We start from the raw sequence: 22,156 nt of genomic DNA, 5'->3' as shown, positions 1-22,156 counted from the left end.
TCCTCCAGTATCACCATAACATATCCTTGTGCAAGGCAAAGAGCTGCTCACTGCACAATAAGTAGGAAATCTTAATCTACTGCTCAGTACGGTGACACAGCTCTGCAAGCGATAGATAAGGAGAACCTACCTGTGTGCATAAATGGCTGCCTGTCTCTGGCACAGCGTCTCTAGTAAATGAAAATAAAACCATAATTTTCTGGGGGGCTGTGTGCTTTGGTATTGAGGTACTGTTATGCACAGAACTTACTGTGCAGGAATACTCCACCAAGACAGCTGCAGATTAAGAAGTTAGGTTAAAATAAAAAGGAACTTTGAAACTCTTGTCTGGTTTGAGAAGAAAGCTGATACTTTTTTGGGATAAAAGAACCCTTCACAACACTGAATTCATGGAAACACATATAACTGGGACTGCTACAGCGAAACATTAAGCAAGTGTGTCCCCATGGTCTAAAGCAGTTTCAAGTAACATCTATGACCATGGTCTGAGGCAATAAAGCAGTTCAAGCCAAAAGCCCAATTAGAAAAATATGTACTACTCAAAATAATACACAAAGAGCATTTTGTACAGGTTATAAAGGAACCATGTGGATAGGAGGAAAAACAAGCCAGTTCAGTGACCCAAGAGCTTGTCCAGTTCACAGAGCAGGAATAATTAGAGCTGAAAAAGACAACTAACTCTTAAGCAGCACATTTCAGGTGGGAGTGAGGCAGCAAACAGTATCACAGCCTAGGAAACCCCAGGAAAAACCATTCTGCTACACATACCATCGACATTGCTTTCATAGCAAGAAAGTCTGACTTTACTAAAAGGCAGCTAATGGGAGGTGCAAGGCACTGAACTCTAGTCGAGGCATAATGAGGGTGCTGAGGGCTGGCATCTTTTAAAAAAATCCCAAACCCAGGAACCAGCTTTCAAATAATCAGGACTCTCAAGCACAGCAATTCCTCTGATGGAGTACTGCAAATCTTGGATGTAGATCTTCAGCACAGGTCAAAAGTCTTCCCTGGTCTTTTCCTGACAAGCCAAAGGGTGGTCAGCCTGGACACAGCCTCACCAGGAACACTGCTTGGGGAAGGGGAGAACACCACTGCCGATTCTCAATGTCAACACCAAAACAAGACTCAGTAGAAAACACTTCTTTCTTCCCTTTAGATGTACTCCTAAATCCTAGCCTTAAATACATATTGCTGGTTGTAAATATCCTGATTACATTCAAAATTGGATTGTTACCTTGTTTCTACTCTAACCTTTAGCAAGGACTAAACAAGGTACTCTGTCTGCTGCAAGTGCCACCCTAGATGGAGTTCTCCCTTAAGAAATGTTACCTTGCCACCTTGCTTCACTCAAAAGACAGGAATATTTACTTAGAGAATGCTAACTTTAATTGGTAGTGCAAAGGTGTAATTTACCACACTGTAGTAACTCATAGGATTTCGCATCTGTACAAATTTGGGTTCATACCTGTACATTTTTCCAGAAAGGCTTCTAAAAATGAGCACAAACTACACTGTATGAAATCACACCCCAAGTCAATACAAACACTGCATCTAAGAGTCAATATTTATTTGATTAATAACTTACAAAATTTAACAGATTTAATTTATGTAAGGAGAGCTAGTTTATTAAACATTTTACAGATTTTTTTTTTGTTCACAATGTAATACACATCAAGATTTTGACAGTATTAAAATAATACTTGGCACAGTTATAAATAATATACAAAAAAATCCACAGCTTAAAATGTATTGATGCTGTTTTACACATTAATTGAAAAAAAAAAATCTGGTGGACATCAAAGAATACAAAAACCTGCAAAGAAACAGCACATGTTTAGGGCCAAGACAAAATTCCTATTTATTCTACCTATGTCAGATTAAGTTGCTCTGATCTGCTGTTGGTCTGGATCAGCTTAAGTTTCAGAAGCAATGCAGTTTTGGTTCAACAAGTGAATTTTAAGTTTGATAACTTGACAGAAAAAATGCTGCATAGTTGGCTCCCCCCTGCTTGCTTTATGATTTCACATCAACAATTCAGTGTTACTCAAGACAAGTTACATTTTGCACTGGAAACTTCATACACCCCAAATCCATATATGCATGTTAATTTTCACAACTACCTATTATCGCTCAAATTCTGCAGGTCTCAACAAATCTGTCACCAGAGAGCTAATAACATGTAAATAGTGCAGAACTTTCTATGTGCTACCAAGGATCATCTCTTCTTTTGCAAACATTTTTGACATGGGGTGCATGATGCAATTCATGGCATTTAATTCTACTGGGCAAATATGACCAAAACGTGCCTCATGCACTGAACTGCTCCTCTGGTGACTGGGTGATATTTTATGAAGTATATTGAAACTCCTCAAGTTCAACTAACCCCCAGCTAAAATGTGAAAAAAGAAATTAACAAATATGCAGAACATCACTGGTGATTAAAACAAACCACAGTGTAAAGCTTTCATGCTTTTCTTCTGGTTAGAAAATATATGAATAACAGAAGTCAATTGTTTTCACAGAAATAGAGCATGTTTTTGTTAGGATTACAAATTTTGTCTGACAACAGTAGCCAAAGCTTCTTCACCCCTCTACCAAACCTCTCCTGTTAAAAGTGTCCAAGACAACATTGATTTTTCCAGTATTAAACATTCAAGGACTCTAATGCTGCACTTCTGTAAATTCTGATATCTGGTACTTGCAAACTAAGTGTGTGTCTTGAGATCAATGAACAACTACAGAAAAAATGTTTACTTGCAAATACTGAACATCAACTATTTACAGTTTCACTGCTCCTCCTACTAAGGCAAGGGCCGGGAATACCACTAGATTGCTTTATTACCTGTAATCTGCATATTACAGAAAACGCTAATTTTGCCAAGCATCAAACATGCAGTGAATTTGCAGGGCATAATGCCTATTAACAGCAATATTTAACATCACTAAAAGCTCATTAGATACCTTCCTATACTTTTTTTGGTTGAATAAAATGAAAATGAGCAGCTTTAAATACACTAAACACACACACAGAGAAAACTATTTGATAAATTATTTATATACAGATACACATTCTTTACACTGGTCTCAGACATCTGCTTTCAGGACCCTCCCCAAACTCCCCTCACAGGTTCCTTGAACCACTGGGTTGCTACAGCACTTAGAAGAGAACTAAACTGATTCTCAGTCTCTCTGTAAACAATAGTTAAGGAAGCAGTGAACAATTCATTATGAGTATATGAAAACACCATAACAAAAATCAGTGCATCACATTCAAGAAAAGCCCCTTTGGAATGCATTTTCAGATCATTCCTTACCTTCTAAACATATCTGTAGCATGAGAAAAAACAGAAATTAAGGACGATTTCCACGTGTCAATACACCATCTTCTTCAGAACACTGCTCTGCATTTTCTGTGTGCACGTGCCATTATGGGAATTTGCAATTTTTGTTTTTGTTAAAGTTTGGGTTCCATTATTTCACATCCAAATTAAATAAGTATTTCAGGCAACTTTGGGTTCTTCTTTTCCAATTGCATTTGATTTAAAATTATCTTGTCTTTTTATAACTGAGATGTTTGCTTTTACATCTGTGGTATCCCCCATGTAATTTCTCTTCCAACGTGTCTCCAAATACACTACACGGTACTGTATGAGGACCAAACCTAATACTAAAACATTGCTAGTTTGTAAGTAGCTTATACAATTCAAAGATAATTAATTTTTCCCCACTGTTTTCCCTGAACATTATATACTGTAAACTAATTTTACAGGTGTATCATGCATTTAGGCAGGGCTTTAACTTTGACAGAAAAGCTTTCCTTATTGGCGCAGTTGTTTGTTTCAGACTACATTATTTTAGAACAGGGTTGTTACAAGTATTTAGTTGTACCACTAAACAGTGGCAAAAACAATCACCAAAGACGTGGGCAACATATTTTTACTCAACATTACCTGATGTGCCCTACTGCTATAACTTAACATGTTACAGGGGATCCCCACCATAGGATGTTTATAACAGTACTGAAAAGCACATTTTTCAATGTACATCTTACTACAGAAAATCTGTATTAAAAAAATCACATTACAGGAACTACAACATAGCAGTCAGTGAACTCTGTATCATGAAATTTAGTTTTATATTCTAGATTCTTGTTTCAGTGGAATTATTGATATTGGGATACAAATTGTTCTGCTCATCACAATATAACTACTTATGTCAATACTTCAATAATCTCATGCTCCATTGTGAAAGACCTTAAATAAAAAACCCAATAACAAATACTGTGAATATGTTGTCATGAATAATTCTCGTGTTAAGAACTGTTAAAATCCCTTTTTGATCTTCCTCCTCTTCCTTATCAGATTTGGCAGTTTATTCTGTCCACTTTTACTTTTGTTAATAAAATTCTGATGAAGAGAAGGTACCTTTACAATTCATCATCAGCCCTACACATAGCATGCTACTCTTCAAGGGATGCGGAGTCGAGAGAGAGAGAGAATTTTTCAGGCACCACTCAGGATGATATGCACACAGGATGAAGGTGGTGCTACACTAGCTGGTAGCCTGATCCTGAAGTTTGGTCATATTCTATTGTATACTGCCTTGTCCAGTCCACAATAACAGGCCGAAAAAGACCACAGCATCTGAATTCAAAGAAGTCTATAATGTTCCTTATACATCCATGGCTAAAAAGAAAAAGAAAACACACATTAGCAAGCAATATCATAGCTCATCTAACAAAGTACATAATCTTTTGACTACCTACAAAATTGATTCTTCATCCTTAAAGTTTCTAACTTTAGAAAATCAGCTCTGCCCAGAATTTTTCTAGTAGTTGATAAGCAAGTTGATAAGTAAGTTCTGAAATAAGAAGTGGTCACCAGACTGGTAAATGTTTGATCCTTGGGCATAATCAAGACACCAACTTTCTTCCACTATCTCTCAATGTATGTTTTTAGCAGTCCATCACCATGTAGCACAACCTGGTAGTTCAGAACCTGTTCTAAGAGGACAGTTGCATTGTACAGATGGATGCAAAACAAAACAGCATAAAGTGAGTATCTTCCTAGAATAACTCCCATATTTATTGGTATCTGTTTCTGCGTACACACTGGTTCACCAGCTGCAGGTCTAGAATCAACCAGGTCCCTTGACAAAACAAAATAAAGAAAGCATGATCTGAATTAAATTAACTATTCAAGCACTTTCTGTAGCTGAATCAATTAACTACCAAATATTTAAGAAACCTATATAAAAACTCCCAACATGCTGGGGATTTTTAACTTAATTATATATGGGCTGAATAGATCACAGTTTTCTGGAAGAGAAGCTCATGTAATGACATGTGAGAGAGCAGGTCTAAGCAAAAAAGAGATTAAACTATTTGATGTCAATGCTTCATGTGACAGGTGATGCTAAGTCAGTTTTCAGACATCTGGTGTTATTTTCAGGTGTAATTTTTATAATAGCAGCTATTTCAGTTAAAATAGCTTATGAACATGACAGCAATTTGGGATCAAACCAGCACTTTTTTGCTATTTTGTGCACCACCCCATATTTTTCAGGCAAAGTAATTAACTGGTTTTGTTACAACTCTGATCTGTAGGAGCACTGTAACTACACAGAGATGATTGTCTGATTCTCACTACAAGTTTTGAATGAAGAGATATTAAAAAAATACCACACAAATTCCTAGCATAGAAATCTATCTGCTACATAACAGAATCATGGAATGGGCAGGTTGAAAGAGACCACAGTGGGTGCCTGGTTCAGCCAGGGTCATCCTAGAGCACACTGCACAGGATTGTATGAATTCATGCTGACTGCTCCTGATCACAATTCCCATCTCCTATATCCTTTACCCTGTGTGGTACCAGAAAGAGCAGCAGCATCCACAGGAGACACAGCATGTGCAGCAAGATGAGATGTGTTTTTTTCCTTTTCCAGCTCCTTTTGTAACATGCTCTCAACCCATCAACACACCGGCTTCATGCCTTCATTTTATGTCCTGCTTTGGCTCCACAAGCTGCTCCATGACCCCATATTCCATCTCAGGGCTACTTCATCCCCAAGCCCCCACCCTTCATCTTTCACCCTCATCACTACAGAAACCAACCTACTCTTTTACATATTGATGCCAAAAACCAGTATGCTTGCTCTCACTCATGCAATACCCACTTCAGTTCCTGGGACATTCTTCCCCCTTCCCCACAAATACTTTTGGCCATGCTCTTCCTCATGAATAGGAAGAAAGTGAAGCCTCTTTTCTCACAGTAGAGAGAAAGGGGAGCTACTGCATTGAGCAACTTCAACAGCACAGTAAGTATTACTAAGGACAAAGTGCCCAGCATGGAAATCGATGTCCAGGTCAAAATAGGCATGCTGTAGTAAGCAACTACCTCTGGTTTGAGCATCTGCTTTGTAAAGAAAACATTTATTTCACCACCAACTCTACAGTGAAATACAACCAATGCAGGAAAGCATTATTTTCTGTGTTTATGCACCCTACACTACAAAACATTAATCACTTCCTTTAACTGGATAGAATGTGTGACTGTGAAAATAGCTGACAAGACTCAGCACTCCAAGTAGAGAAAATAGTTTGGAAGTATTTGGGTGTATTCTATTTCAACAAGCAACATGATTCAAATGCATGCAAGGCTACACAAATAAGAAATTTGTATATACTTCAAAACTTACTTGAATGGGCTTTCAATAGATGTGGTTGTAACTTTAAAGTGCTTATATCTTCTTGCATTCATCCTTTCATTTGTTGTGATACCCAAGCAAGATATCTTAAGATAGGAAGAATAAGTAATTTAACTCACATAAAAACATCCAACCAAGTACTGCATGAGACAGAAAAAGGATCAAATTTACTGGTTTAAAGTCCTTCTTTTGACAAATGAGTTTTTAACTGGGAAAACTGTCAGGAGCAAACATAAACATAAGATTTTGAAATTGATATATGCTATAAGTAACAAATATTGTAAAAATGGAGGACAAAACTGAAACTTACTGAAAAGTTTTACCTAAGCTTTAGAGGATAATTTCTATTTCCAGGAAGTCTTCTGGGGAGATTAAGTCTCATGGTTCATTAATGACAAGTCATACTTCAAGGCTTTCAGTATGACTTTTCTTTCCTTAGAAAGGAAAAGAAAACTTGGGTTTGATCAGATTAGAGTATAATAATATGGCCTCAACTCACACTGAAGCAGTGTAAGAAATTTTTGCATCCTCTTTCAAGCTAACTCTCCCTTTCTATTAATAACATACAACATTATTTTAAGTTGGCCCCATGGTTCTTATCCTCTATTAGTCCTTATTGTCTTTTTCTGGTCTGTTTTACCCTTTTGTCATTCTGAGAATGGAAAGCGGGAGATAGGTGTTTTAACCACTTGCATTAAAAAAAAAAGGCCATGTGAATTAGAGCTGAATGATGCCTAATATTGAGAGACAGCAAATACTTGCCTCCTCCAGCAAGGCTGAGAGATTAAACACTTCATCTAGCACAATGAACATGAAAATTTAAATGACAGAAGTATTTGATATTCTTATGCCACTCCTAAGACACAGCATTATGAATGAAGTGCTCTTCCATACCTGATACATCTGACACATGAGTAACACAGCCACCCACATGAAGTGAAACACACTGTTTAGAAACATCCAAAACATCCACGGAGAACAGGTAGCAATCTGTGTAATGTAGGTCCAAAATCCATCCTTTGTGTAACTTGTCTCACAGTGGAAACCCCAGTCTAGAGAAAAAAAAAGTAAAAAAATATATAGAAGATTTAAGGTATGCTTATTTTATAGCAACCTGTAATACTCACATTAGAATGTGTTAAATAAAATAAGAAAATTACAAGTGCCAGAATTCTGAGCTTTACTTGCTTTCTCTTCCTTTCCCAACTCTTTGAATACATGTCATATGCACATAATTGTCTGTGATGAAGAAAAAAAGATCTAGAACAAGAAAAACATCATCTTCTAAATTAAAATACCCAATATAATCAAGTATTAATGCGCAGTTCAATTCCAGGATAAAAATAACCAAAACTCTGATAAGGTAAAGATCTATAAAAATCCACATAAGGAGATAAAGTATTTAGAAGCAATTTAAAAAACATAAAAAAATCACATTTACTCACAAGAGATACATCCATAGATCATCCAGCAGATCATAAAAAGCAGGAAGAACAGGTATCCCATAAAATAGCGATGGTTCCCTGCTCCTAAAGTTGCACAACAGGGATGAAATTACTATATTTTCATCAGCAGAAAGACAACATTACATCAGAAAGTTTAATTGCTTGCTTTGAAAGACTGCTTATTATATAGAAACATTATGCTACAATATTAAGCCCCTATAACTTCAAGACAGTGAAATTAGCTGGTTTACTTATGACTTTTCCTTTATTTCTCAGATAGCAAATATTTAGAGCAAAGTTGGTGAGAGCTGTTGCAGAGCCCTTAACAGCCAGGAATTACAAATTGCTATGTATTTTTTAAAAGCCACTGAAAAATCATGAAAGTATGGAGTTCACTTTCTTAGAAGAGAAATATGAACAAATATACAAACTTCCTTGATAATAAGTTAACTCACATCTTATGTTTGGATGCTTGGTGAAGCTAGTAAAAATAAAATATCTAGTAAAACTTTTAAAACAAATACCTGTAACTGAACAGACAAGGTCTAAGAACCCAGCTATAACAATGAGTGGGATAAAAACTATTCTGCTTTAGACAGAATTCTAATGCAAGAAAATTCAGTTACTAAAAGTCTGATCTATTTTTAACAGTAGCAGAGCTAAAAATATGCCTCTTATGAGAGTACATCATAATTCTGAAGTACTCAGCCTTCCTTCTGTTTGTAAAATATGTCCAGTGTTGCAACCTTCCAACAGCTCCAGGCTCTAAACTAAACCCACAGAGATGATAATGGGCTACAAAAGATTTGGCTGTCATCATTTACCAGCACAGCATTTACTTCTTTATTATGTCAAATGTTTTCCCTGCTAAAACAAGAGCATCCTCTGGAGGCAGAAAATAATCAAGTGCTTTTAGCAAGTGAGCTGAAAGACTGTATAAATAAGAGATGAGGAAAAATATACATATAGCACAAGCTAGACTAAACATAAGACACTTCCTTGAAAATCAAAGTTCCTGAAAACACAAAATCATGTGGTAATATTGCCTTCTATCACCTAAGGGCATATGAGAAAGTATTGGAAATGTCTCTAAAGGTGTCACTTTTATTTGCATTCTAAATTTCAGAACTGCTAAGTTTCATAAAAGACATTCTATAAAGAACACAGAAGTTAAACAGTGGTCTAGAAGCCCATCTGAGAGGCATCTGATGGAATGCTTCTTCCAGCAACAACTTTAATGATACTAAACCAAATTCTGCCTAACAGGAAATCCATATGTGTGAGCTAAAAACACGGATATAGCATTTAAAACTATAAATGAAATAGTACAATTTTGATCACAGTATAAAAAGAAAAAAAAAAAGGAAAAACTAAACTGGAGAAATTTATTTTGAATAAGTCTAGGCAAAACACAGTACTGTGCTCTACAGTTGCATCCTGGACTGGCAGGAACAGAACCATCCTCTGCAGTTAAAATAAAATTTAAAACAAAGATGTAGAAAAACATAATGCTATTTCGATACACCATTTAGAAGACAAATATAGTTAATCACTTCTAGAAACATGCTTGCTGTATTTTAACTAAAATTTTGAGGAAAACCATTTGCCCTCGTTGCCAATTAATTTATTTTTCAAATAGTCTCCACTTTGTGTCAAACTCTTAAAAATGGTAAAAATATTCTAGGTCTCTTTATGTGCCAAGTTTTATCCCCAAAGGATTTATTTTATAGTGTCTGTAAAAGCTCATGTAAGATTTCCCAGTCCTATCTTTAGCAGCATTCTTATCCCTTTAACACATTCCACACACATCCAAATTCCACCTTTCCAGAAAGGCATGATTCATGTTTCCCTTTTTGAAAAACATACCACAAATGCTGTTTTAAGAATGGATTCTGTTTTGCAATCCCATGCTTAGAGTGACCACGAACCAATCTGAGACAGAGAAGCCATATAAGGTTGTTCAGACCATCATTCCCTCCAGTTCAGCTCCAGCTCCCATACTGTGATTTCTAATGCTTTTCTCCAGCATACTTTCAAGGGCCCTAATGTTTACTTTTACTTCCAGTTACCCCACTCTGTATACCACCACTAAAAGACAAATTCTACTTTTCCATCATCACTGCTACTTAAAAACCATTTCCACCTACCCTAATCCCACCTCTCATATACTTGCTCAATACACACAAACTAAGGTCTTTCCTGCCCCATTTTTTGTTTCTTTTCAGTTGCTGATTAAAATACTGGATTTTTCTGTCCCATTGACATGTACTCCTCGGTACTCTTGTAAAACCTAAACCCTCCCCTGTCTGTCTGAATTAAAAATTTCTTAGTTGTTCATTGTAAAACATCTAAAATATAAACAAAAAATATCTCAGATAGTAACATCTGTAGGAAACATATAACAGAAGGGGGTGATATAAGTTGATATCAAGGAGACTTTAGAGATATTCTATTACAATTTAAATGCCAGGATTTTACTCTTGATTTTCAGACCAAACTATTCTGGTTATTCATTATTATATCTATTTGAAAGGACTTCAATGAAGCATTTAAGAAACTGTCAGTTTCTCAAATGAAACCGACATTTCAGTGAACCCAGGTCTTAATTCCTCCCCAATATTAAAGTTACCTCTGCTTGTGTCCTAAAAAATTAAACACGTGAAGCAAGCTGGACTCATTTCCTAGCTGAGAGGTCTTGAATATTCCCTGCATAATAATGGTTTTCAAATAAGTTTCTCAAAAAGTATGACTGGAAATAGCAGCATTTAGAGACTTTATTTCTGTTCTATATCCATTCCTTTCATAATCACTGGGGAGAACAAAAGACAACCTTAATGGTCAAAAAGAGGAGAGAATACCTCAATAGGAAATTGTTCTGTAGCTAACTTGTGTAGTCATAACAATACTAAATATGTATACTTTACCAATAAGTTTATTACTGGTCAAAATGAAAGGTTTCATCTCATGTAATGGATAATAATCAGCTGTGGAATTAGGATATGTGTTTTCAGCAGTTAAGCTTTGCATCTCTTCATTACTAAAGTTTGTCAATTAAAATACATATGTAGCAAATTGAATTAGACACAGAAAAATTTTGAGGACGGGTATGTAACAGATAATACAAATGAGAATAATGCAGAGAATCACATGTAGAAAAAGAATTAAGCTCAATAGTGAAAAGCTTTTCTTCAGAGGCCAAGACTCTTCCCCTGTGAAATGAGAAAAGGCAAGAGCTTGCAGAGCATTTTAGCAAATTCCTCACCTACACAGTTCCCCACCCATGGGCAGTGGTGATCAAACTTCGCTATACATCGATTGCAAACACCACAGTGTTTGGACCTCACTGGCTTCCGTATCTGTAATGGATAATAAACATTTATTTACAAAAGCAAGTTACCCTGATATATTTTAAATAGGAGAAAACACAAACCCTCAATTTAAATGTAAATTGATTGTGCTATTGTTAATTCCTCAGAGAATGTCAAACTTGAAGCTAATTCTTAAGGCAATCCTAGCTATTTAGCTTAATCTACACACTATTAACACAAACATCCTTACAACTGCACTGAAATTATTTTCATTTTTTTTCTTATACAAATAATTATTTTTCTCATACAAAGATCTTCTATCACCTCCAGCTATTGAGCTTTGTATAGCAACCAACTTAATTTCATCTTTTACCAATGAAAATAGAGAATGAGCTTGAGTTCCATGATTGTGTATCATTCATAACCAAGCTCTAACAAACTTTTCAGGTTATTTTCTAAAGACGGAAATATGACTCAATAAGCAGAACTCAAAGAAACTTAAAATGCTAAATTACTCCCAAAATTTTTTCTTGAAGGTTATGCCTTGAAAGAAGTGGTCTGAAATATATATGTATATACACACACATAATTTTTAAGGTGCCACATATGTATATAAATTTCCAGCTTCAAATTTGGAGATACAAACATTATTCATGTTTCATGCTTAAGCATTTTGTATCTGCTAGTTAACTTCCAAAGAAAAAGCATGTTATATTTGTTTTACAATTGTAAGATTTTTTTCCCCCAACTCCTGACTATTGCCAGATAGGAAAACACACTTGATTGTTGAAAAAACATTTTACTAGAAGCACAACATAAGGTTACTGTGAATTATGAAGGTAGCGGAATGTCACATGTGATTTTTGTAACTTGCTAGGTGTATAACCAACCAACCTGGCAGACATACTTGAATTTTGACACTGGCAAGTTATTTTCCTCTCATTGTTGCATTTTTTTGGTACATATTGTGATTGAAAACACTGCTTAGAATAAAGAGTACAAATAAATTTTGCCTTTGAAACTGCAATAAGATCAAATATGTGCTCATTACAGCAACACTAATTTTGGCTTTGCATTAAAGGAAAAGAAAATAAAGAGAAAAATTGATCAAAAAATACTACCAAGCAGGTACTGCAGAATATACTGAGGTCCAGACTTCCTGTCTCTGCAAGTTCTACTATTGTCTGCAGGGAAAAGAAAAATTAGAATTTAGCATATAAACAAATGGTGACAAGCATTTTCAGACCTGTGGTGGTGAACCCTTTATGTCGGGTACTTTCTACACACAGGAACAAATTCAATACAGAGGAAACTGATTTTTAATCTACTTCATTAAACCAATTTGCATATTTACTTCTAAATTAATTATAGTTTATACTTATTCCTAGTCACCTACTGTGATTTCAGTGCTGCTGGTGTGACTTTTGATAGCCTGGACGATTTCATTGTGAGTCCCTCTGATTTCAGTGGGAGTATAACACTACACTCACAAAAGGATGCAAAAAGGAGTATGCATGGTCTGACACTCAACACCAGAGTTCAATATTGTCCACAAGCAAAATCCCAAACCTCAGGAGAACAGAACTGAACAAGAGCAGATGAAGAGCTTTTAAATGCAAGTCTTGTGCAGACCCAAGATCACTTCAGTTAGATCCACATCACTGTGCTTTGTAACAATTGTCTACCTTTTATGCTTTTGAATTATAGGAATTAATTTATTTATTTTTTTCTTCACTTGCTTTAAGAGTGACTTGGGTTATTTTGTAACACAGAAGAAAGGACATATATTAAACCAACAAACATCTGAAATGATTGCTTACTACATGTTTCTAAACATACTTAACATGGTCATCTGAAATTAAAAGTATTTTCTTAGTTATTTCAAAGCTAAAAGCTAACTCAACATTAAATACTTGAAGACAAATTATGAAAATGTTAGGAAGTGCTACACTGCATTAACGTAACACACATGTCCTACAATAGTTCATACCCCTGCGTAACAGAACGTTTTACCATGTGGTTAGGTGTAATGTAAGAAATCCAAAACACAGCCATACGCATTTGCATCAAGAAGTTGCATTTTGCAATTCCAACCCAGTTCAACAAGGCTTTTGGAACCACACTTGCCTACTTAAGCAAGTAGATCAAATAAACTCCATATTTGTGCAATTTGCTGACTCCAATCCAAAGTGTCATAGTTGAGTATTCTATTTAATTTAGTCCAGTCGAAGGAGCAGAATTTAGTTGGGAAATTACTTCGGCAAAGTGGCAATAACAGAAATGGAATTTTCAGAGTAAATCCAAATCTGCATACTGACTAAGAACTCAGCTATACCCTATTGCAGAATACAAAAATTTTTTCATTGACACCATCCTTTTAATGGCCATTATATTTTCACTCCTACATAAGGACATAACTCCAAGCAGTCTGATCTTGATCCACACAGCTCTTTTCATAAATAACCATGAAGTAGAAGCTCAAAGTTCATTTTGAGTGGAATGTTGGCTTCTAGGAAACTTCAACAAAACGAAACATTTTTGCTGCTTGCATAAGTTTGGCATATTCAATGCTTAGTTTGGCTGCTGAGAACAATGCACTTAATTTAAAATAAAAATATGAGATGTGAACAATGATACAATATCTTAGATATTATTAGATTACCCATATTTTCTCTGACACTTATGCCAAAATAAAAGCCCACCCCAAACTGCCTGGGGTTTTGGCTGTTTTAGCCTCAAAACATTTGTCAGTCTAATACTTTTAGATACAAAAGTAAAGAAAATTAGAGGTACTTAGAAGTCTGTAAAGTTTTCATAAAATTAACCAAGACTTTTCCTATACTAAGTTATTTGTTTCAGTATTGCAAAAGTTTGAAACTTCGTGTTTCCTTTTTCACTTAACTGCTTTTCAAACTTTTAATATTGAAAATTCAAGTTACAATTTTATTTTGCTACTCAAAATGACTAAAATGCAATTTTGCACCAGTTAAGACTTGAAATGCATTCCACATGTTAAAAAATAAACCTGGAAGACTTTTCGGCATTTTAAACCATTTTTTATACAACTTACTGAAATGTAATGTACTGAATAGTAAACTAAATATTCTGATCAGCTGGTGGAAGGCTGAAGAGTAAGTTCATATCTCTTGGCTTTACCTTTTTCTTTTGTTCTTCTGTGGCTTTGATGATTCCCGGATCAGATTTCCAGGATTTTCCAAAATTGTAGAAAAGTGCAACACTATTAGCAAGGAATGGAAGATGTATAAAGAAAAAATTGAGATGTGTTTACAGTCAAGGAATCTCAAGTGTAAAACTGAATTTCCTCTTGAACATTCTCACTCATAATTCTGAAACAAAATTTAACTAAATTTAAATTTTACTAATGCCATTGAGTCACTGTCTTCAGAATTAACAAAATTCAGCACTGCTGTAAGAACTAGCTTGGTACTCGGCATCTTCCAATGCTTGACCTTCAAAACTTACTTTTAAGAATGGTCTGTTCCATAAGGTATTTTTAAAGCATTTATCCTTCTAAAAGATGAATAACGATAGTTCAGTTTTTGTAACTGTTTTCTCTTTTAATTAAATTAAATCCCATGAAATTTATCTTCTTAATAACTATTTCCTGTTTTCAGAATAAACATTTTTGAGCTCTATTTATAAGACAGACTGCCTATGTCTTCAGTGGCTTGACATTCCTGTGATATCACAGGACAGGCTGTTTCTGGCCATAGAAGGAATTTTGCTGCAATGGCCACTGTTGCATGGCAATCATGTCCCAACACCACTTATCTCCAAGAAAGGTAGTGTCTGAAACCTGGTCCTGTATTAAGGCAATACACATATTTTGCATCACTGAAAGTTATTTTTAACATACTAATATGTCTAACATGCTAATATGTCTAACACTTAAAAAACCACAGGATTTGTTATTCTCCGGAAGTGTTTATAAAATCACTTACCATAAAGACAGAAAATAACCATTTGTTTTAAAATACATTTCCTGCATTCAGTGCCTTGCCATGTAACATGCTAGCCTTACAGCACTTGACATTTCTTCAGAGAATTAAAACTTTTTTAGTAGTGATGTTGAAAAACCGAATATTTTGGATGTTTCTCGTCCACAAAAGGAAAATTATTTATTCTCATAAACCTACAGAACACCTGACAAAACTGACTGAAGACACTGATGTCACTGCTAGTTAAAACTGCAAGATGTCCTACTTGACAAATCTGTGGCAGCAGAAGCCTCTGCAGCATTATCCAAACAAAAAGTATACCTAGTACTCAGGCAGAAAACACTATGTACCCAAATTACACTGTATTTTGAGGAACTTAGATACATTCAGCTAAATAGCTTGTGATGCAAAAGAACCCAGAAATGCAAACAAATACAAGTAGGCCTCTTTTTGACTTCTGAAATGCTAAGGAAGTATCATTGATCATGTGAAGTGTATCCCAAATCATTTTTGTTTTCTTCCTGTTGGGGCAAGGAATTGGCTGTGAATTTCTAATAAAAAATATTGGCAAGCTAAATTAAAATTTTAATAATGTATCTTACATAGTAGAATGTTAGTATCAGCTCACTAAAGGCAATTAATCTTTCAAGTAAAAGATGTTTCCTTCAAGTTTATAATGAGGGAAAAAACATCAGCTATACTATAACACTCACAGTTCTATTTTATACATTAGAGATGAAAAGCTCTGACTTAAAAATTTACACAATCAAACTTTTTCCTATTTTTTCCTAAAGCTACCTGCTGCCAAGAGTAAGTGGTGAAACTGAGCTACTTAGCTAGAGAGAGGTTACATTTTCTTTAGAGTACTAAAATAATTGCTGGGTTTTTTACAACAGTAAAAACTAGTTTTCCATTATATATAAGTGTACCTTAATCAGACAACCAATACAAACAAAGGTACAACTGGAACCAATTTTATGACCCATTTCTAAATAATATACGTCATGTCTAGACTTTTAGAGAAGATGTGAGAAAAGACTAAGAGGATTTTTATAACCTTAATGCTTTGGAATTGTTTTTCTGCTAACTTCAATTTTGATAACCAGTGACAAAGCAGCAGTCCATTGTCTCAATGGACTTCTCCCCCATTTACATTTGACAATGTAAATTGTGGCAGATAAGGGACTCCTGTGCTGCAGCTGGGAGACTACATGAGAATTTAGAAGTTTTCTTCAGGGTATTTCCATTTATGTGACGTATGTAAACAACTTTAGGTGTAGGATTCATCTCATGCACTTTAAATCACTCAGTATGCCTTCACAGACATCAGAAAGGAAAAAAGCCATGTCCCATCTATCTTCAGTATCAAGGTATTTAAATTATGTAAGAGAAGCAGAGCCTTACAAGTGGCTATTTTTTGCCACTGGCTATGAAGAGTGTTTAAACTGCAGTACAGATGCCTGCACTAGAGGTATCTAAAATCATACTGAACTCCTTTCTAAAGTCTACTTTGAAAGAGATCTTAGCAACTTGCATCACAGACATCTCTCAAAACCCTTCCCATGTAAGAAATTCTTGTAGGTCTGCAATAGCTTCAGAGTAGAGTAGGGAATTGCTTCTCTAGAGAGTGTCTTGTTTTGTGTTAACATCCTCATTTACAGCTACACAAGGAAAAAGTACATTACTATATTATTAAAGGCTGCAAAATGCATAATATACCAGGCATTCACACCTCCCGCCTTAACACCAATTTGCTCCTCTTTTATTCAGTTTCCTCAGTTTTCATTGAGAGACAAATCAGAAACACCAACAAAACACTTCCTACTTTTAGTCCTGATCAATATTCTTTAATTATTAAAACAAGTGCAAGGCACTGAAAATTATTCCAATTGGAACTAAAAAGGTCATCTCATTAAAAAGAAAATTTAAACCAAACTAGCACCATGCAACCCCTAAGTCAGGTAAACATGGGATACGTTAATTTTTTCCTTGTGAACTGCAGTCTATTTAAAAGGCACTAAATACGTGAAGCTTCCTGCTATCAGGTATCATACAAGTCTGAAATCAAGCCAAAATGCACATTATAGACCCAGATGTGCCCTTTCACTAATCAAATATCCTTTTCTCCTGCACAGAAAAATCTGCAGCCAGTGTAAGGTGTAAGAGATCAAATATATGCAAATAAACCTGCCAATTCACAGAATCACAGCATCACAGAATGGGTCAGAATGTGTCTCTTCTAGGCTGGAAAGGACCACAATGGGTCATCTGGTCCAACCTTCCTGCTCAAGCAGGGTCATACCAGAGCATATGGCACAGAATTGTGTCCAGAGGGTGCTGGAACACCTCCATTGAGGGGAAACTCCAGAACCTCCCTGGGCAATCTGTTCCAGTGCAGGCTTATCTTCACAGCAAAGAAGCTTCTTCTCATATTGAGGTGGAACTTCCTGTGCATCAGTTTCTGCCCGTTGCCTCTTGTCCTATTGCTTAGCACAATTAGGAAGAGCTTGGAAACGTCCTCTGACACTCTCCCTTCAGATTCTTATAGACATTGATGAAGTCCCCTCTAAGTCATCTCTTCTTGAGTGTCAACAGGCCCAACTCCCTCAGCCTTTCCTTATAAGAAAGATGCTCCAAATACTCAATTCATACAGCTCTACATCTGGATCTAAGAGTGCAGGCAGGTAACAGCAGATAGCTACATGAGAAGCCTCATTTAACTACGCATTTATTAGACAAAACAGTCTGTAATTAACTGACGCTCTGCAGAAGTCCTCTACCTCCATTTCTATCTGACATAAAAAAATCCTTTTGCTTGCAAATAAATTCAGTTAGCCTATCTCCTCCACGCTGGATTTTTTTTTTAAACTTTTGTTTTAACTTTAGAAAAATTTTAGATTTAAATTTATTTAGACATGGGAACAGAAGCTCTGGACAGCTGGGCCCAGAGTTTGGATTTTTGGGGTCTTTGGTTCCTGCAGCAAAATGGCTGCTGACATATTTTTTTTTTCTGCATGAAGGCTTTTTGCTTTTTTCCTGAAACTAATTTTGGTAATAATTTTTTTTTTTAACTGCTTAATTGTAGCAATTAGCTTGTTACAGTTTTTTAAATCCTATACAATTGTATCAGCTTTGTGAATGAATGAAAATCATCATGAATTATCTTACACCCAGTTTTAAAATGATCACCAACTGAAAAAGTGTGCAATGTTTTTCTTTAACCTAGACCCCAGCAATTGGTGAAGTATATTTGAAATAAGAATCAATACAGTATTAGACAATAAAATTACTTTAAAAAACACAAGTTGCTTTATATAATCTTAAAATCTCAGCATTGTAGAAAGGATGGGATAACCATAAAACCTTGCTTAATTAAAACTACACACTCCCATTTTCACCAAGCAGAAGCAGAAGAAAAAAAATCACTGTGAATATTTTGGGTTATAGTAAACTCTGACATTTTAGAAAAACAGAACAGTGTAAGAACCTTTTGACATAATGAGCAGTATTTGTTCAGCTGGAACTGTAAAGACTGCATGAACAACTGAGGTATAATCTTGGCAGGACATTTACAGTACACGAGAGAATATTATACCTATAAATACTAATGAAAAAGAATGAAATGTGAAATTCCAGTCTCAGGTTATTAAAAGTGTAATTTTAAATAGTTTTTTTTTTTTTCCTTTTAAAAATAAAACTAAATTAAAATGTAGTGACTTGGTGTGTAGGCTTTTTGAGGGCATTTTCACTCCTACTTTGCAAACACTAGAAAAGTAGAATACACTAATGGGGCTAGACATAAGTATCCTTTGTTACAAGCAAATATAGTTACAGGGATGCAGTAAACAGTGGCAGGGAGGCATAGGAACATAAACTCATATATAGACCCAAAAATACACAGATCATATTCCTCATTCCCTGGAAGAATAGGATTTCTACTTTATCAAAGACACCAGACTCAAAAGTTGCTGAGAAAAATCCAATAGAATGGAAATATTTACAAAAAGATCAGTACATTTTCAATACTGGCTTTTTGAAAGACACATCATTAAACCTCAGAATTTAGACACCTATTTTTCATGTGACCACACTGAAATTAAAAAAAAATGCACTGAAAATCCTTAGTTTTATTTTTCTTTATGTTACATTGCATCACCTGCATGTTTCTGTCCCATTAGATTAAACACACAATAGTTGATAATCTTCAAGTACCTAAAAATTAAAGCTGCACTCGCAGCTATTAAGATCTTTATGTTATTTATAATAAAAGTTCTAGTAAGGCAATATTCCTGGTAGATGTTTAAGGTCATATATTCTCTTCCCCAAGCAAAAGATAGTCAGAATTTGTGAGAACTACTAGGCAGGTTTCATCACTTACTACGAAGAGTAAAGTATCACTCTAGTCTGCTGTAAGCAATCATATAAAGCTGTAAAAATACAGGAATTCTTTATCCAACCACAATGCTATGCCTCATGTTATAAAAATAAAGGAGGCATGCAATTTCTTTTTTGCAATAAAGCTACACGGCTATTTTCCAGAAAAAGAATGCATTTGGAATCTTATTACAAAGACTTCCAATTAAAAATCACCAATTAAAGGAAGATGGCCTCAAGCACTTGGTCTCTAAAACTGCTTCTCAGAGAATTGTGTCAGCTTTAATGAAAGTAATTAGTAACTGAAGGTCTTAGACCACTACTTCTCTGTACAAAAAGACTGTTGCAAAGGTTGTGAGACACCATCTTGGGAAAGAAGTAGGACAGTATTTTATTGACATTCTGAAGTCAGGTTTTATTAGGGTAATTGTCAATATTTCTAGTTAACAATTAAGATTATTCTATGACAAAAAAAAATATGCCAAACTTCAAGCTATTTAATCAGAATGACTAACAGAAATAAAAATCTAAGCAAGTTGATAGATAGGTTAATGAAATATGAGCTTCAGGATAAAAACCTTACAACTATAAGAACTGTATTAAATATTGAATCTCTACTTTTTTTTTCTTGGCTACTGAAATTACAGTATCCAAGAACATTGTTTAAAAGTTTGAATCTAGTTCCTTGCCATGGAAAACTAACATTCCTCACTGAACTCTGACTCAATTTCTACCTCCATGAGTAAGGGAAACTGATATCTACACAGACAATCAGAACCACAAAAATACGTCAATATGCTGAATCTCTATAAACTAGTATTGTTAATAAACATATTTTCAAAATAACTGAAAATATAGTTATCAAATGCATCGAAAGTTTGTACAAAATGGAATTTCCAAGATCTTTAGGAAGATCTAACTATAAAACCAATTCCACTGGAATTGATACAGACCATAAACCAGGCTACTGTTTTCAGAATAGTGTCTAAAAAAAAATGCAATTACATTGGGTCCCCTCACAGCCAGAGAATATTTTACAAAGTTGCTAACCTTTCCTCCACCTAAGAAGTTGGTAAAGCACAGGAAATTCTGCAGAGTACTGTAAGTAAGTTTTGAGGAAAATCTTTTACTTACCGAAGCACAGCTATAGCATACACATTTTTAAAGCAATAAAAGAATTAACATTAATATAGAAAGCAATGTTTAGCGGCAATTCCCTTTTATAAATTATTATTAGTTTGCTTAGTGTTATATGCAGGATATACCTGTGTAATTCTTCAAACTATGAACATAAAAAAAATACTATTGTACACAAAAAAGGATATCATTCCAAAACCAGAAGAACCACGTCACATACATCCAGAATTTTGTTGCCAAATATATTCCAAGAGGCAGTGCACTGTGCATGGAGTGATCAAAGAATGACCTGTAATGTAGGAACAATGTCACACAGTAAGTTTCAATTTATAAAATGTAAATCCTGAACTACTGCTTCAGGAAAACACTTCCTATTAAAATATGTACTATATGGGATATTGCAAAACATGCCATACATACATTTTCCTCACTTTTCTGTTCAAAGTTCACAAGAAATTCCTTTTTTCAACCTGCCAAGACAGGCAGAGTGAGTAAATACTCATGCTAAAACTACCCTGTGCAAGCAGTAAGGAACCTGTGAGATTCTTAGCAACATGGACAGTGGTTGCAAATTGCATTAAGTTTTGAGATTCCAGTGCTAAAGACATTTTGGAAACCCATACAATGAAAGTTGTATGTTAAAATCACGTCATTAAGAAAAAAAACTTAAGAGACCTTAGTGTTATCAGCCTATATACTTGAAATGTTTCAGATTATGCAATATTTTGCTTCTGCTACAGTTGCCAATATAAAGTTGAAAAAAAAAAATCCAAACTATTAATTTCCCATATATCACTACATTTGCCAAGTTCTAGGATAAAACGCTGCTACATTAATTTTTAAAAAATTAGGTTATCAGAATTATTTTCACATTCTTACACTTCTGCATTTTAAAGTCTCTTCTGAATAAAGCTGAATACAGCGAGATAAACTAGGTGAATAACTAGGCTACTTCATATTCAAGAAGAAATTGCTATGAAACCTATGGAAAGCAACACTCTAAACAACTAACCTATTTGAAACAAAATTTCTGCATCATCTGCCTAAACATCCTCATACTGATCCATTTTGCTTTTTGTGCTAGTGATTCCCTCAGGGCTGCCACAGACAAATGTGCAGGGAGTAGTTTCCATTTCACTTCTTTACTCCCTTACAGTAACTCTTTTCTCTAGTGGAAGCTTCTTAGATCTTTGGAGAATACCCTGTAAGGAACATGAGCTCATTT

At 35.0% G+C, this 22,156-nt stretch overlaps 1 protein-coding gene across 2 annotated transcripts in view; it reads right to left on the bottom strand.

Annotated features, from left to right (window-relative positions):
- Nucleotides 1-1,546: 1,546 nt before the first annotated feature.
- ZDHHC17 (zDHHC palmitoyltransferase 17) overlaps nt 1,547-22,156 on the bottom strand; it is an 88,203-nt gene continuing 67,593 nt past the window's right edge. For both annotated transcript variants that reach the window (XM_085568741.1, XM_021528137.3), the window contains exons 10-17: nt 21,120-21,220; nt 14,618-14,742; nt 12,583-12,645; nt 11,416-11,509; nt 8,154-8,237; nt 7,603-7,760; nt 6,700-6,794; nt 1,547-4,685 (exon numbers count right to left, since the gene is read on the bottom strand). In XM_085568741.1, the coding sequence (XP_085424867.1) occupies nt 4,547-4,685; nt 6,700-6,794; nt 7,603-7,760; nt 8,154-8,237; nt 11,416-11,509; nt 12,583-12,645; nt 14,618-14,742; nt 21,120-21,220 (859 nt within the window). In that variant the 3' untranslated portion in view covers nt 1,547-4,546. The remainder of the gene's footprint in view (nt 4,686-6,699; nt 6,795-7,602; nt 7,761-8,153; nt 8,238-11,415; nt 11,510-12,582; nt 12,646-14,617; nt 14,743-21,119; nt 21,221-22,156) is intronic.

This window comes from Lonchura striata, chromosome 1A, assembly GCF_050655825.1.
Source record: "Lonchura striata isolate lonStrDom1 chromosome 1A, ASM5065582v1, whole genome shotgun sequence".
Taxonomy (NCBI): Eukaryota; Metazoa; Chordata; class Aves; order Passeriformes; family Estrildidae; genus Lonchura; species Lonchura striata.
Note: the sequence above shows the minus strand (reverse complement) of the source record. Positions and strands in the feature narration are given on the sequence as shown.